Raw genomic sequence first — 17,399 nt, 5'->3', positions numbered from 1 at the left:
AGTAGGTAATGCCCATATTTGAACTCCTTCTTTTTTCTTTCTTTTCCTTCACTTTTTTGGATCCTGCTTTTTTCTTTCTTTCTCTTTCTTTTCTGATTCTTAAACTCTTTCTGCTAACTTTTTTGATATTAGGTTTAATTCATATAAATGTTATGTTTGTTATCTGTTATTGTTTTTAATTGTGTATATCAATAAAGGACTTTTATATCTAAAAAAAAAAAAAACAACTCTATGATTCTATGAACATTGCTTGAAACACACTTAAGGCCAAGGAATCCTAACAAACCCAAATGCTGCCCAACCAGCCAGAAGATCCTCAGACTGCCTGGACTCTAGAGCCAACCTGATGCATGGCCTCTTTCTGTGTCGGAGGTCTCACCTGGAGGATCCTTTCTAGGCATTTGATCGGGGGGAAGTCCTGAGATTCGGATGAATCTCTTTAGATGGATATACTTTCTGATTCTTTGTTTATACCTTTGTATTTGTAAAACCAATAAAAATGATTTAATTTAAAAAATATTAAAAAAATAAATAAATTTAAAAACAGCCAAATTACAATCCAAATTATTAATTATTAATTTTTCGGGCTTCCTATACTCTGGACCTCTGAAGTATATCTCCAATATTTTCATTTCTGCCTTCTTGTTGTTCTCATATTTTCCACATTCCGATCTTAACGCTTTACAGTTACCCGTCCCTAGTTGTGTGATTCTCAATCATGTCAGAGATTATATATCCTTTCATTCATCGGGTACAGTTTTATTTGTGTATTTTTTCAACTGTCAGTTTGCCTGCTCAGCTTTTCGTGACTTCATTCCAATCTTCCAGTCCGGGCTGTTTTCCAAGCCTGTCGTTTGAAGTTTAATGACGCAGTAACTCCCAAGTTATTAAATAGTTACAGTTCATGATAAATTCCCAATGTTAAGCTGTTAAGCATACTGTTTGCAATATTGCAATGTAAATGAACTGTATTCCATAGATGTAAGTCATTTGGCGATTGATCAGCTTTCCCGGAGACCACACAACACCCCCCCCGGGCCCTAGAAGGGGGGTTACTAGACATTCACTTAGCCTTCTCTCTTGCTCATAATGAAGAAATTCTGCAAAGAGATGCACTGTATGTTGTCCCAAATTGTTATCTCAAGTCATTATAAAGTCAGCTAGTAAGCATTTCCCACTTCCCTAGAAAAAGGGAGAAATTCTCATTTTCCCGTGCTGCATCATACTAACAAGCACCATCTTGTTTCTTCTTTTATCTTTATCAAGTCTAAGTAAAACTGCGCAGTTGAATACTTAATTATAAATAGAAGTCCATCTGTACTCTGTTTTGTTTTGTTTTTTAAGGTTTCTTAATGAGGCTTGGCATAGAAAAACAATTGTAGGTATACAGAAGAAGAAAAAAGAACGTACCAATCACCTCCGTAAATCCAAACACCATGATGAGAATCTCTTTGAAGCATAAACACTAGCGACTGTGCAATTCTGCAGATTTTTTCTCAATCTTCTTTAGTCCAGACTATGTCTGTTTATTGTGAAAATCTAATTATTTTATGAAACAGATATTTCCGGCTTGTGAGAGTGACTTCGGAGAGTACCAGCCGTGCTGTGCTCTAGGACCCAGCGTCCTTGCCACTTGCACCTTGATGCCAGCTGACAAATCTTGGACGATCTGCAGATCTACAACACAGTCCTCCCCCACCCTGGGGAGTTTGCCAGGGCTAATTACCCCCATATCAACCCTGAATTACCGGCACGGCTGAGGTCCGATCGTGTGGGAGTCAGCCATTTCTCACCGCCAGAAACAGGAAGCCTTAGTGCACTTTGCTATATCAAGGATGCACTGCACAGAGCAGAAATCCCTAGTGGAACAAGTGTCCTATATGTTCAATGTAAAGAGTTATCAAATACAGTGGTACCACGACTTACAAATGACTCAACAACTGAATTTTTCGACTTATGAATGGGGCAAATGGCCGCGCGCTTACGAATTACTCGACATCCGAACGGAAACCGCGGCGGTTTTAGATAGGGTTTTTCCGATTTACGAATTTTTAGATGGGGTTGCTTCGACTTACAAATTTTTCCATTTCCAATGCATTCCTATGGGAAATCGCGTTTCCAGTGGCGCTTTTCGACTTCGGAATGGATTAAATTTGTAAGTCGAGGCACCACTGTAATAAAATCAGTTATAAAAATCAACGCGCTCTATCTTGAAAACAGAAACTAACTTCATGGGGGCACTCAGCATTCAATTTGTGTGTGTGACGCTGTCACTCTCAGTATCTAAATCATCGGGGGACTAATGTTCGAAGCTTCGGTGAGAGATTGCTTCTCTATGCTGTGTAGAGGAATAACTGCATAGAGTTATTTCAAAAGAAGAAAATATACACATATCTTGCGCTGTGCTCACAGAGGAGGTGTAATAATAAATGCACACACACACATCTGTGGACATGGTGCTTGGGGGAAAAAAGATATCAAGGCAATTGTGTCAGGCTCAAGTGACCTTTTCCTCTATGGATAAAATGGGAGCTGCAGAACAGGACTTTTCTCACCCATAGTTACCATCGTTGATTTGCTTAATTAAGTTGGGCTGCACGAGGCACGTGTCTTCGGTGCAGTTCCACTTGCTGCTTATGCATTTGCTGAAAGGAATAAAAGGAAAGAGTAAGACTTACATAGGAAAAGTTTGTGGAGAATAATTACAAACACATAGTACATGGTCCTGAAACAATCATCTTATAATCCTCTTTTCATCTCTCCCTCTGTCCCTCTGTGTGTGAGTGTATCTGCTGAAGAACATTTGGGCTTCTGTCATATATTCCCTCTTTGTTTTATCTGCTTGGTGACAGGTTTTTAAAAAATCAATAATCAATATTAGTGGGTATTCAGTAACTCTTATGGGCCCCCACAAAAGAATGGGTTCTTCTAAATCTAGTTTATGATCTACAGTTGCCCCTCAGAATATAGCTGTTCTTTGGAACAGATGCCTGCCTTATCTCAGAAAAATCTTCCACACCACTTTCATCAGAGCTTCTTAATGAAAAGCACTATGTTGAGGGAAACCTGTTGGAATTGGAGATATGGGTGGTGCTGTGGTCTGAACCCACCGAGCCTCTTGAGCTTGCTGATCGTAAGGTCAGCAGTTCAAATCCGCATGAAGGGGTGAGCTCCTGTTGCTTTGTCTCAGCTCCTGCCAATCTAACAGTTTGAAAGGATACCAGCAGGAGTAGATAAATAGGTACCACTGTGGCAGGAAGATAAACAGTGTTTCTGTGAGCTCTGGCTTCTGTCATGGTGTCCTGAAAGTGGAGATGAGCGCTGCACCCCATAGTCGAATTTGACTGGCGCTGTGGGTTAAACCACTGAGCCTAGGGCTTGCTGATTAGAAGGTCAGCGGTTCGAATCCCTGTGACGGGGTGAGCTCCCGTTGCTCGGTCCCAGCTCCTGCCAACCTAGCAGTTCGAAAGCACGTCAAAATGCAAGTAGATAAATAGGAACCGCTACAGCGGGAAGGTAAACGGTGTTTCCGTGTGCTGCTCTGGTTCGCCAGAAGTGGCTTTGTCATGCTGGCCACATGACCTGGAAGCTATACGCCGGCTTCCTCGGCCAATAATGCGAGATAAGCGTGCAACCCCAGAGTCGGTCATGACTGGACCTAATGGTCAGGGGTCCCTTTACCTTTAACCGTCCAGGGGTCCTTTACTTTTTTCACCTTTGTGACAATGTCCTTAAAGTGAAGAATCATAAACTGTCACATGCCTGCAGACCTGCTCCCCAGATAGAAATGGAATTCATTCTAGGGTTGTACATTCTGCTTTCCAAACCATTCACAGTCCAAATGTTGCTGCTGCTGAATTGTTAGGATGGATTTGGGAATGGAATCTGGCCAAGACCAGCAGCTGGGTCCTCAGATACAATAGACCATTTTATCTAATAAAGAAATTAGTCATGTTAGTGTTTTTCTCTCTCTGTATGCATGCAGTCATGCATTGAAAATTGCCCAATTAATATCCATTTGAAAGAGAGGTTAATGGACTTGTTAATGCATTCAAAATAAGGTGTAGATGCTCTCTCTCTCAATCCCTCCCTCTGTCTTTCCTGTATTGCTTGGCAAATGCTGTGGGATTTTAGTTTAAATATGCCCCTGCTGCCTCAGGCTGCAATCCTAAACCCACTCGCCTGGTAATAAGCCCCAATGAACTCAATAGGACTTACTGTACTTCTTCATAGACATGGATAGGCTCACCCTGTTAGTTGCCCTAACTTAAGATGTAATCAAGAATTACATTTAAGGGGCAGGGAAGACGCAATATTTCAGTTCTCTTTCTTTTTTACTCTTCTTCAGTCACATTGATCTGTCTAAGATCAATGGCTAAGAACTAAGCAAGCTTTTAATTATGGATTTTAATGCACCAGCAGCTTTTCTGACAGGGAGTCCAGTATTCTTTTCCCTTTCAAAAGAAACCCCCACACCATCTAAATCCCTTAGCTGAATTTGAAGGGGCAATCAGAGCCTGTGATCTCCTACCTCACAGTCTCTAATTAATGAACTTGGTGAACCACCTATCAGCCAAACAACATGGGCGCAATAATGACCAACTCCTATTTCAAATACTCTCCGTATCTATACAGCGACTTAAAATGCACAAAGTGTTTCACATCCATTATCTTGTTGCAGTCCTTGCCACACATTCTGTCTATAGTATGTTGCAGGTGGAAGATGAATGGGTTGCCTAAAACCAGCGAGTGAGTTTGCGAGACAGACAAGATTTGAGCTGGTTTCTTAAGGCTGATCTCAAGAGTGAAGACGTTCCATTTGTTTCTCAATTACCAGGAATTGCAGTTGTCTTGAATCATTGCTCCTTCTTCATGATACCGACCACCTTTGAAGCATCCTGCCAATGCAGTACATAGAGAAAGGAGGCCATAATTAGCCAAATGCCGGCGAGGTAATTGATTGTACATAATTTGCCTAAAAGCAGAGGGTGGCATTCTATCCCTCTGCCCAGTTTCTGCCAAGTAGACATTTTAATTTTCTGCATCAGTGAACTCGATGAATAGGCGAATCATGCCCGTACAAATTGAGAAAAGATTTCATAATATATTCTTGTAATGCTGTTTACATATCCATCTGCTTCCAGCATAATTATTCACATTCCTAAAAAGGTTTAATGATCATTCCTTTGTTTCCCCTGTCTGAAAAATGTATGCTGTGTACTCACTTTAAGCAGAGTACACAAGCATCTTTAGATCCATATAAACATGGAATGAAACATGCATTTTCCTGTCAGCTAATTCTGAAGACAGTATAGTTAAAAAACTAATGGATCTGGAATGTCTCAAAAAAAAGAAAAAAAAGTCATGAATATTAGCCAAAACCAACTAAAGATGATACAGTGTGATACAGCCCTGTTGAGAGCAACAGACTTATGCTAGTCATAACTAACGTCCTCTGTTTATTGTGTGGGCCAATCCTAAGCATGTTTACTCAGGAGCAAGTCTGCTTGATAGGGCTTGCTCCCAGGGAACATCTCCAGTGGCATATATCTGATATTTCAGAGTCATCTTCTCTAATTCCATGGCCACTTTTGGAAGTAACGCTAAACCAAACCAGGGCTTGGGTTGGCATAAACACACAAATACACAGATTCCCAAGGACAGGATCATGGCCATTTTGCTCCTCCCTGGTCTTTTTATGGTTCAGCTTGGTGCATCAGCTAAGCCACTGAGCTACAGCCCTTCTCACATGTAACCATGTTTACCCCAACTCCATGTTTCTACCAATCTTCCGTTGTTCCCCCAAGTTTTCATTTTAGATTGTAAGCTCATCAGGGCAGGGACCTGTCATCTTGTATTCTCTAAAGTACCATATACAACCGATGGATACTGAACCAATAGAACTGCAGAGACTTGCAGCTTTAGATAATATTGCTGAATCGAGGCCACTAATAGCTAATAAGGTGCCTTCAATCAGGCAGGCAAAAAAAAATACAGACTTTTTTGTGATCAGGAGACAATTTCCCCTTTTCTTTCTAAGTAGGAGATAGATTTTGTATTATTTTTCAGTTCGTAGAGGCAGCAATCAATCAATGTATCTGTAACAGGCTTTAATGGGCTGATGTATACACAACTCATTGCCGCAAAGAGAGGGCGGCCTGAGGTATGAAGGTGCCAAGTGTCTTTCTCTTCCTCCAGCTTCCTGGAGGAACAAGCCTCGCTGAATTCCGCTCTTCACAGCCACTTCACAGAAAGTCCTTCTGACCTGCGGTGACTCAAATGAGGGAGCCTCTGTCATCCTTAGCAGAGATTAGATATTCTCCTCCATGGTAAATACAGTTCCACGCCAGGCTACCAGCTGGAAGAAAAGCAGCTCAATTGTTTGCCAGCAACTTAGCTGAAAGGAGCCAACTGCTCTTTTCTTTCAGAGGTGTGTGGAAATTGGAGGGTGAGAACAGAGCACTGTCCCTTTCAGCATTTCCTTTTCATAGTACTGTGTTCTGCTGGAACTAGAGCCAGGTTATCGCCTGCATTATTTCCATTGATAGCCTTGCTTAATTCAGGGCTAGTGATGTTGTTGGACTCCAACGTCCATCAGCCTCAGCCAGCATGGTCAATGGTCAGGGATGATGAGAGTTGTAGTCCAGCAATACCAAGCGGGACATCAGTTCCCCCTCCCCCAGCCTAGTTGGCAATGGATTCCATGAACAGGGCCGGCTCTAGGGGTAGTCTGGGTGGCGCAGGGCGCCATGCTGCATCCGCCCACCAGCCACGGCAAGAAACGGAGCTGGGGGGGAGCGATCTCCGCACCACGGCGGCAGGGCGCCCGACGTGCTTGAGACAGCCCTGTCCATGAAGACCACATGCAGTATCAGAAATTTGTAAACCTTTGGTCCCATGTGTAATCCATGTTCTGGTGATACTCTTGCTGCTATAGTCCTTAATATTATTTGAGTCTGGTTTGGTTTGGAGTAGGAGAGGAGAAGCAGCTGGTGTAAAAATGGTATAGCTCTCTTAAAATCTACCAGTGATTTTGGGCCTTGCAAAACGTCATTTGCAATACATTTCAATTTCTATTAAAATGTTTAAAATGAGCAATGCTACCAAATGTATTGCTTAATTTTGCAAGTTCACAGATTCTGTCTGTGGGGAAGGTTCTTAGCTCAGTCGCAGAGCATCTGCTTTTGATGCAGAAGGTCCCAGATTCAATCTCTGGCGTCTCCAAGTAGAGGACACACCTCCTAACTTGCCAATAACAGTTTCAAAAAAAAGAAAAAGAAAGAAGTTGTAGCATTTGGCCAGTATACATTCAAGGGGACACACAAGTTTTACTCCAAATGCAGCTGGAGATATATTTGACACTCACCCGCTAGCACTGATGAAGCTGTAATAGGGTGGCCCTGGCAAGCACTCCAGAAATCAGGGCAGCAGTCTACAGAGCCAGGAGGGCCCGAGGAACAGAAAGCATCACAGTAACATGTGGCATTCCTGACATAGTACAGAGAGGTGCAGCCATCATCTCTGCCTGGACAGCAGCCTCGTAGCCTACAGTAACTTCCCCTGGATAGCGTCCTTTTGGCTCTGTTTTCCGTCGAATGGTCTTTCGGCAGAAAATTATTCTTGGAGGCATATAGTTTGTCCATGCAAAGCACAACTGCAAAGCAACAAAAAACAAAAAGCCAGGTATAGATCTCCATCTTGGGGTGTTTGTTTCCCAATGGTAGATTTTATAGGTCTCCCTGAGCAGGACTCTTTCAGAATGGTTCTCTACCAAGTGTGCAGGTCAAAACAAAGCAAAAAAAATAATGCTCATGATTCAAGCAAGAAGTCCAAACAGAAGCTTGGAAAATAACGTTCTCTGTGATGTGGAAAACATTTGGACTTTAACCATTAGTCAGAGATGTTATAAAATGCCCTGTTTACACAAGATTTTTTTACACAAGCCGCTGAGTATCACATAAATACTGGACACAAGGTCCAAAGAAATAAACACAAATCCTTTCAGATAATTGGAACGATAAACAACTGGGCACATCAATAGAGCTGAGCTGTAAAATACTTTTCTAGAAAACTACATCTGATCTCACCATTGTTATGTATAAAGTATCTTTGACAGTTTATGGGTCTATCTCTGGCAAGATTAAATGCTGTACTGATGCCATCACATCTTGAAATACATGAAAATAGTCCTCCTCACCGGGCTAGTTCAATACATTTTTATGCCCGAGGCAGGTTAGGAAATCTCTACACACAACAACAACAAATCAAGGTGGATACTACCCTAAGCTGGCCTAAATGTTTTGACAGTTGAGGAAGAAAATCTCTCACACATACCCCTCCCCTCCCCAGGAGTAAAAATACAGCCAATTAAATAACTAATATCTTGCCCTTTTAGAACACCCCAGAATCAGTTGCCTGAGGCAACTTCAAATATAGCAACAGGAAAGCAGTCTTCGCTAGGCATGCAAAGATTCAATGGAAATTAAAATTTCACATGGCTGTATGAGTCAGAAAAACTGTGTCTGGGAAAGCACAGGAAACAAAAATTGATTGAAGAGCATTTCATCATGTCAGACAACACCATTTTTAGCCACCAAACCCAGATACTGTTGATTTTTCACAATAATGCTTTTTGCCCAAGAACATAGAAGTTAACTGTTTTAGAGCTTAAAGCGAAGCTACATGAACACAGTCCTGGGTGTCCATCACCATTTTAATGTTGTTCTTTATTGCTATATTGGATTACCTGCCAAAGGGAGAGGAATAACTGCCTTGAACCTATTGACTTTGAGGCACATTTCTCAGATTACTGTCTTGTGTTGGATGGACCTGAAGTTCTAATGCCTACTATTCTTAGATACTGCCAGGGCTTTTTTTTCAGCCAGAACTCACCGGAACTCAGTTCAGGCACCTCTCAGGTGGGCGCCACTGCCATTCTAAGAGAATAAAGGATGTGTTCATGATGAGTTCCAGCACCTCTTTTTCTAGAAAAATAGCACTTGGTTAGTATACTTCTAGCTTAATATCCCACCAGTGTTACTTGTTGCTTACTGGACAAACTACATGTTACACACAAATGCATGCAACTCTAGGCCCATAGCCATTTTGAGAGAGAGAAAGCCACATTCAGGCAGAGAAGGTTGTGTCATCATGGGATCAGCTTCGAATCCTCATATCACAAACTCAAAATTTATCCAGTTTTTGTTCAAACTCTCATGGGGCAGCCAGAACGCGGACATTCTGAAGGGCCTCTCCTGGCAAACGGCTTCTTTTTCTCACAGGCAGCAATGCAAGCCAAGAATGGGGACACCCCAAGCATATTTGTTGTCCCTGGGTGCATGCGGAAGGAAACGTGAACTCCTATTTTGTAGAGCAAATACCTCAGGTTGGGGCAATCAAAACAGAGAAAACCTGCCCCTTGTCTGGCCCATCCAGCAGTCTCCCACTTGGCATTTTTGCATATTTGGAGAGCCCTCGAGGAACTACTGTACTGCCCAAGGTGAGTGCCACAATGTGAGGATGAAGAACCTGCACCGTGTGTATACTACAAAGCCCACCATCCATTAACATTTGGCCATGCTGGTTGGGAATGATGGGAGTTAGAGTCCAACAACATCTGGAAGTCCATCAGTTCCCCATCCCTGACAGAGCATCTCATACCTTGTACAGCATTTCTTGACAATTCTGATATACTAAGTGGAGAAGTGACAGGCAGCAAGAAGTGATTCATTACCTCGCCTCGTGGTAATACCCTCTGGAAGCAGTTTTTCCTCTTCAAATAAGACTGTGAATGTGCACCTACCCCATTCTGCACTGCATTTTGTTTTGTGAGCTGCACAGGGAACTTATGTAATGGCACAGCCCCATAAATCCAGTAAAAAGAAAACAACCGTAAATTTGATATCATACAAATGTTCTCCTGCAAATAAGGACTTTCAGATGTGCAAGCCAGCAGCTGAAAATGCAAGTCATTGCAAACATTGTGCCACCACCTAATTAAGCATGCTAAATGCCCATTAAAAGCACATGTAGTTTAATTGAAGCCTCATCATTTTTACATTAGCTTTAGGAGTCTAATACATGGATTCTCACTGAGCCTTTACCGCTTAAGCAATTGCCATAAAATGTAATGACACATATTTCTACATTTTCAGCAGTTAATGAAGCACCTATTACCGGTAGCTACTAAAGCACCTGCACATTGACACACCAAACATAACCCTCACAATATTCCTCATTTCCAATGGTGCTTTTTTTTCCAGAATACTGACCGTTGGAGGGCTATTTGCATAAATAAAGACTCCTACAACTGGGCTAGACTGCCATTATTTATCAAGTCCAACCGACAATGAATTTGGACCTCAACATATCCAATATATTTATCCCCTTCAACAATCCCACTGTCTCTGCTCTACATAAACACCATTCATTTAAAGCACATTTCCACCCCAAAGAATCTTGTAAACTGTGGTTTAAGGATGCTGGGAATTATAGCTTTGTGATGGGTAAAGTACAGTCCCCAGCATTCTCTGGAAGGAGGAGGTGTGCTTTAAACGTGTGTCGTGTACAGAGCCTGAATTTCATCAGTTCCTCTGAGCATACAATGGGTGTTAGGTTGACGATTGGCTACACATCTTATCACCTTGACAGTTTGCTCCCAGAATCTGTCTTGCACTGCTTACTTTGTACATTCAATGAAAACAAAGTGATAATGATTTTCCTAGGCAGGTACAGCTGGGGAAATTGATGTTTGAATACTACCCCATTAAACGTCTTTCTCTCTCTTTTTTTGCAGGGGGATATACAAAACTGGCACAGTAAGGATCAACCAGTATTTTTCCATGTGCAGGAAGGTTTTTGATTTCACCAATTCTCCACCTATCATTGGGATACGTTCAGAAATAGACCTGTAACCTGAACAGGTACAATGCAAAAAACCTTGTTCATTGGGCCTAGTGAAGCCTTTCTCAAATGACCGGGCCATTCTAGGTTGCGTCCAGTGATTACGACTAACCCAGGTCCATTCATTTCAATGGGCCTATGCTGAGTAGAACGTCACCGAATGCAATCCTCTGCTTATCATTTTCCAACTGAGGTGAGACTACTACATATTTCTCATTTCCCACCACACAGTAGTTTTGACAATCACCTGTCTTGGGTTTTTCTTGCCCTGTCCCATTTCATATTGCTCAATCAGGTTTGTGTAGGCTTAGAGCTGTCTGAAAATTTAGAAATTATTTGTGACATACTGTAATAATCAGCTTCCAAAGGTATAGTCTGAAAGCAGGTGAGTATAGCACTTTCCTGAATGTCAGCAGGTTAGTGCCTGGAACAACATGGTGATGCCTTGGACCCCATGTCAGATGAAAGGTGCAGGATATAAATGAAAATAATAATAATAATGATAATGATAATGATAATGGCTTACATGTCTTTAGAAGCTCATCAAAACCTATTCTCTCTCTCTCTCTCTCTCCATTTTCTGATACCGTCAGGAAAAAAACAGTCCTTGAATGGAAAGAGGAAAAGGTTGGGCACCTGAATCTGCTTGTAGAAATTATTGCGCGGTCAGGCGGAGTCCCCCAAAGCCCCCCGGCAGCCCCCGAGCAGAATGATGACACAAGACCACGTTCTATGGGATTAAAATTGGCCACAACTTTATTAAGAATTCGGATGTAGGGAGACCTTGGCTCAGGCATTGGGCGTATAGCCTTCCCAGCCCCCAGCCGGGGATCTGGGTAATTTCAGGGTTATCCAGCATGTGGGGGGGGGGGTTGGGCTAACTCTGGAGAACATATGTTCAAGCAGATAGCCCGCCCCCCTTTGATCGCAGCCGCTGGAGGGGGAGGGCAATGACAGCCTATTGCGTATGGTCAATGCCTCCCCCCTAGCCCCATTTACAGGAACCCTGTTATCGCCGCCGCAATGGGGGCGGGGGGTCACCACCCCACGCCCCCCCATTTATGTAGATGACTAAAGGATTCTGCCCAAGGCCTGCACCCGCCAAAGTTGTGACGAATTGCTACGGGAAAGGCGAAACCTGCCAATGCAGGGGAAATTCCTTTCAGGCCCTTCAACAGCAGCCTTGTCGTAGCAGCGCCTGCGTGCGTGTACGCCTGTGGAAGAAGATAACCTGTAATGCAATCATTAATTAATTTTTTATTTTTGGGAGTGGAGGGTGGGAAAGCTTCTGGAGCCATCAACTGCTTCCCAGGAATGACTCTGCTTCAGCCATGTTCAAGGTAAGGTTACCTCCTCCTACCTGGCCAATCTCCCCGGCAACGCCTCCCTGAGCTGGATTGGACAGGTAACTGCCTGGGCGGAGACCACCAGTATCCAGCCCAGGAAGGCAGAGCCGGCCTCTGAACTTCCAGGGCTGCCCCAGGGATCCCAGGGGGCTGCGCATGACCGCGCAAAATGTGCCTCCCCTTTTATGTGGGGAACGGTCATTGTGTACAAACCTTGTCACCATCTGGATGTTTCTTAAGCAGCTAGGAGGGTGGCAACAGAAGAACGGGCCTTTTCTGCAGTGGCTCCCCACTTGTGGAATGCTCTCCCCCGGGATGCTTGCCTAGTACCTTCATTACATATCTTCAGGCACCATGCAAAAATGTTTCTCAATAACTAGGCCTTTGGTTGATTGAACATTCTAAAGCTTTTTAAATGTGTTTGTGGGAAAGGGGTTACCGATTTATTTTTGTTTTACTATGTATTTGGTGTTCTCATTTTGTGTTTTTATGTTGTGAACCTACCCGAGATCTTTGGATGAAAGGCAGTATATAAATTTAATGAATAATACTAAATAGAGTAACACAACAGACAAATCCTTCTGACCAGTATTCAGCAGGCATAAATGAGTCACAAAAAAATTGCTTTATACAATATACAACTCAACTTTATTTCATTTCAAAATGTAAATCGTTTTCTGATCAGCCGAAGCTGATTTTCTTGGCAACATGCGTTAAAAACACTTCAGGAAGTTATACAGAATTTTCAACAATCATTTCACTGTATATTATTGTCCTGTGGAGTTCCTGATTACTTGTGGTATGCTACTGATATTTTCCGATGAATACAGAGAGAGGCCATTTTTAAGCTGCAACACTTCAGCTCACTTCAGCATAGATCTTATGTCAGCATTGCAGCAGACTAGTAAGTAGCATTCCATATAATTAACTTCTAATCCTAAATCATGTCTGAAGAGAGAGAGAGAGGGAGAGAGAGAGAGATTAATATAAATGTCATAGACTGAATTTTTATCTAATAATCTGCATCAATTGATGTTGCAATTTATAAACAATTAGAATTGGATTACCACTTAACATTTTACTAAGCCACTAACATACAGGTGGTCATGTACAGAAGCTATTGGAGATTTGTGAAAAGGATGTTAAATTCACTATAAGAACCTGAAACTGAAGCGCATTAACATTTTAAGTGTAGTGGAAAGTGATCTGAATATATATTCGCTACCCTAAAAAATTATGACTTGGAATGCTTCAAATGTATGTTCAAATACATTCCATCATTTAGGCACTATAATCCTCTATGCATATATTTGCTTAGATGTAAGTCCAATGGAATTTAACTGGGCTTAGTCTGAAGTAAGAATGCACAGTATTGTAGCCTTACACCTGTCTTCATCCTAAAATGATGCACTTGAGAGCCAAAACATTTGAGAACTAAGCTGTTCAAAAACCAAGGTATGACTGTACAAACCTTCACCCAAAGATCACAGGGCAGTTTACAACACAGCGATCAAGTTGGTGAGACTCATCTGACAGTGACAAGAATCTCAGACTTTAGTATAATTGGGTTAGTTAGTCCAATGGCAATTCAGGAGGCAACTTCTGTTTTAACCTTTAAATGTCCAATGAAAACTTTTCTAGGCTGTCAAGATAATGCAGGAAGTTAAGAAATCACCTTTCTGTAATAGCTGATTATCTACAATATTGCTGTACACCACTTTGGGTTTCTTTTAATGAACTAGCAATATTTTTAATTAATAAATAAAATTTGCAATAGCTGGTGACTTTGAAGCTTAATAGATACTACATGGCATGTATTCAGTAGTATTAAATTCCCTGTTGTACTCATTAGACACAGAAGTGACAAAAGGGCAATTATGATATTAAGGAGGGAAACATAATACCTCTTCCAGCTCCCATACAAAACATCCCACAAGTGACAGCCCTGGTAGGAAAGAGAAGACAAGAAAAAGACCTAAGTACAGTACACAATGCCTAATTGTCCTTGTGGAATTTGTTGCTGTAGGATGCTGTGATGGCTGATGAGTAGGGATGTCAGGGAATTTAACTGGAATCAGGAGTGGAAATGGCTGCAATTCACATGCTCATCTGAGGTCAGGAACGGAAATTGAGCAAATGAATACAATCAGCATTAGCCATAGGTTTTTTAGTCTGCCATTGACATTGTTTTCTGCATTGTTTCCCTTTCATTACTTTTGGCCATCGTGGATAGTGAGACAAACAACATAGCTTTTAGTGGAAGTCAAACTGTAGTGGATCATAGAACTATAGAGTTGGAAGGGACCACGGGGATCATCTAGTCCAGGCATAGGCAAACTCGGCCCTCCAGATGTTTTGAGACTACAATTCCCATCATCCCTGACCACTGGTCCTGTTAGCTAGGGATGATGGGAGTTGTAGTCCCAAAACACCTGGAAGGCCGAGTTTGGGGGTGCCTGATCTAGTCCAACCCCCTGCAATGCAGGAATCTTTCACCTAGCATGGGGCTCAAACCCACAACCCTTAGATTAAGAGTCTCATGCTCTACTGACTGAGCTATCCCCGCTGTCAGAATCAGTGCCGACTGTAATGAACACAAAAGCATGCTCATATGAATAAATAATTTTGATCCATTATTGGGCTTTAATAGAGCATGTCTACAGTGCTGTGTTGTTAACATTGCATGAAACATCCAGCTGTGATGGTGTCCCTTTTTGTTAATAAAGTGTATTATTTTACACAGACAGCCTATAATTATTTCAGAGATCCTGGAGGCTAAAGACTGATGCACTAATTCATTGATGAGAGCCTAAGAGGTCTTTATTAGGCAAATTCTGCAACCCATTTGGAGGGTCCTCAGTGTTTCTGTTCTGAGTGCAGAGAGCAAGATGGCTAGACCCTTCTGCTGGACCTCCTGCCATGTGCCTTGCATGCTTTACATATTGAAAAGGTGGGTCATGAACAGGAAATAGCAGTGTATTGCAGTGGTCAGAGAAGGTTTTTCACAACCTTGGGTCCCTAGATGTTGTTGGACTACAACTCCCATCATTCCTAGCCAGCATGACCAGTGGTCAAGAACATCTGGAGACCAAGGTTGAGAAAGACTGGGATAAAGTGTTGGTCTAGAACAGGCATCCCCAAACTGCGACCCTCCAGATGTTTTGGCCTACAACTCCCATGAGTCCTAGCTAACAGGACCAGTGGTCGGGGAAGATGGGAATTGTAGTCCAAAACATCTGGAGGGCCGAAGTTTGGGGATGCCTGGTCTAGAACAGTGTTTCCCAAACTTGGGTCTCTAGCTACAACTCCCATGATCCCTAGCTAGCAGGACCAGTGGTCAGGGATGATGGGAATTGTAGTCGAAACACAGCTGGAGACCCAAGTTTGGGAAACACTGGTCTAGATCCTGGGAGATCAGGGTTCAAATCCCTACATAGCCACAAAGCACACTAGGTGGCCTTGGGGTAAGTCATGCTCAGCCTCATCTACCTCCCAGACCACTGTGAGGATGAACTGGAGATGGGGTACCATGAGCTCCTTGGATAATAAACAAATCTACCTTAGGTGGTTTTTGCAAAAACGTTCTCGAAGTCTCCTCTGGGTAGGCACTGAGCTCTGCTGTGAGGGCTGCCATTGTCTGGAAAGTTTCCTCTGCTTAGATCTTTGTTTTCCTGGTAGGGCAGCAAATCCAGCTTGTTTTGTGCTCTAGCAGAACAAAGCTGTAAAAGTTTCCAGTGAGAAAGAATATTGTTATTCTGAACACAACACAGGTATGCTTGCCTCTCTCTTTTTCCTTTTCAAAAAGCATCATAGCTTTTAGAAGTTTTAGAAGTGAATTTGGGAAAACAGAATGAAGGCTCCACTCTAGAACAAACTTCCCCCTCCTGCCCTCACACCGACCACAGCTGAGGAAGAAGTTTGGTAGGTGAAACTCCTAACAGCCATGGCAGGAGAATAACATTAGCATCCTGTGTCCACGTCAGGCCAACCATCCCCTCAGCAACAAGAGTGTTGGCTGCAGTCTCCTTGTTCTGCCACAAAAAAAAGGTACTGGCAGGATTTCCCCTTCCCCTTCTATATGATTAATTCTATCTCACCTATTGCCATGTCGTGACCACCATTCTTTTCATTTGTAGGCACAACTGTGTAATTTGTGTGCCATTTAGTGCTCTATTTCACACATATTACACAGTTCCTGAAGCTACGCCACTGGCTTCCAATATGCTAACAGGTGAAAGTCAAGGTTTTGACTTTAACCTATAAAACAACTTGTGACCAGGATACCTGGAGGAGAGCATCTGCCCCTACTGTCCTGTCCAAGCATTGCACTCTTAGCTGTGTCACTATCTTGGTTAGAGGAAACCAGGGGGAGGGCCTTCTCTGTGGTGGCCCCCTTTCTATATAGAATTGCCTCCCTTGCAGCTCCAACAAGTGCCAACATTTGTTAAACACAGCACTTGTTTAAAACATACCTGTGCACTAAAGCATTTCCAGGTGTTTATTCTTAAAAATTAATTAATGGTGTCATTCGGGTTTTCAGTTGCATTTTACTTATACCATTGCGGTTTCCCTGTTGTGTTCATTTATCTTTTTTAAAATATGTACACTTCCTTGAGCTCAATCGTCATAGCAAGTATTTGAATGCCTTTATAAAGAAGTAAAATAAATAAACAGATTAAAGGATTTAACCCATGATGTGAACCTGTCATTTAAAAAGACCTTTTCCCATCTACATCCTCTCCTGATATTCATTCTTACATTGCATCAACAAGAACAAATCTGAGTGGGCGCTCATAACCTTGAGTGCATTTAGAAATGCAAAGTGCTTTACCATTACCTCTTTGGAGCTGAGTGCTTCATTTTCTGGAATGGGCACTATCGGATGAGTGGGCTGCAAAGAGAGGAAATGTTAAGAGCGTTACAAAGCAGACACTGCAATGGCTCCTAATGGCATATCATGGGGGGGAAACACCTGGCGTATTGCAAATGGGACGCCAATGCACTGAAGATAAATGTTCAGCATTTGCAAAGAGGTCTGCCCATGAACCCTGCATGACAGCTTGATGTCTGAAAAACTCCTCTCGCTGCATTGTTAGCAGTATGCCCATCATTCAGACAGACAGCATACACGTGTGGGTTTGTGTAATTTGA

The 17,399-nt window shown here is 42.4% G+C and overlaps 2 protein-coding genes across 5 annotated transcripts in view; both read right to left on the bottom strand.

Moving 5' to 3' along the window:
- Positions 1–7,630, bottom strand: part of TINAG (tubulointerstitial nephritis antigen) — a 33,894-nt gene extending 26,264 nt beyond the window's left edge. Inside the window, exons 1-3 of the mRNA XM_060272274.1 lie at positions 7,550–7,630; positions 7,367–7,410; positions 2,556–2,645 (exon numbers count right to left, since the gene is read on the bottom strand). Of these exons, the coding sequence (XP_060128257.1) occupies positions 2,556–2,645; positions 7,367–7,410; positions 7,550–7,630 (215 nt within the window). The remainder of the gene's footprint in view (positions 1–2,555; positions 2,646–7,366; positions 7,411–7,549) is intronic.
- Positions 7,631–12,873: 5,243 nt separating this feature from the next.
- MLIP (muscular LMNA interacting protein) overlaps positions 12,874–17,399 on the bottom strand; it is a 48,297-nt gene continuing 43,771 nt past the window's right edge. For all 4 annotated transcript variants that reach the window (XM_035109785.2, XM_060272490.1, XM_035109782.2 and 1 more), the window contains 4 exons: positions 17,086–17,139; positions 15,808–15,967; positions 14,153–14,193; positions 12,874–13,196 (listed from right to left, as the gene is read on the bottom strand). In XM_035109785.2, coding sequence (XP_034965676.1) covers positions 15,809–15,967; positions 17,086–17,139 — 213 coding nt within the window. In that variant the 3' untranslated portion in view covers positions 12,874–13,196; positions 14,153–14,193; position 15,808. The remainder of the gene's footprint in view (positions 13,197–14,152; positions 14,194–15,807; positions 15,968–17,085; positions 17,140–17,399) is intronic.

The sequence above is a fragment of the Zootoca vivipara genome, chromosome 3 (assembly GCF_963506605.1).
Source record: "Zootoca vivipara chromosome 3, rZooViv1.1, whole genome shotgun sequence".
NCBI lineage: Eukaryota > Metazoa > Chordata > Lepidosauria > Squamata > Lacertidae > Zootoca > Zootoca vivipara.
Note: the sequence above shows the minus strand (reverse complement) of the source record. Positions and strands in the feature narration are given on the sequence as shown.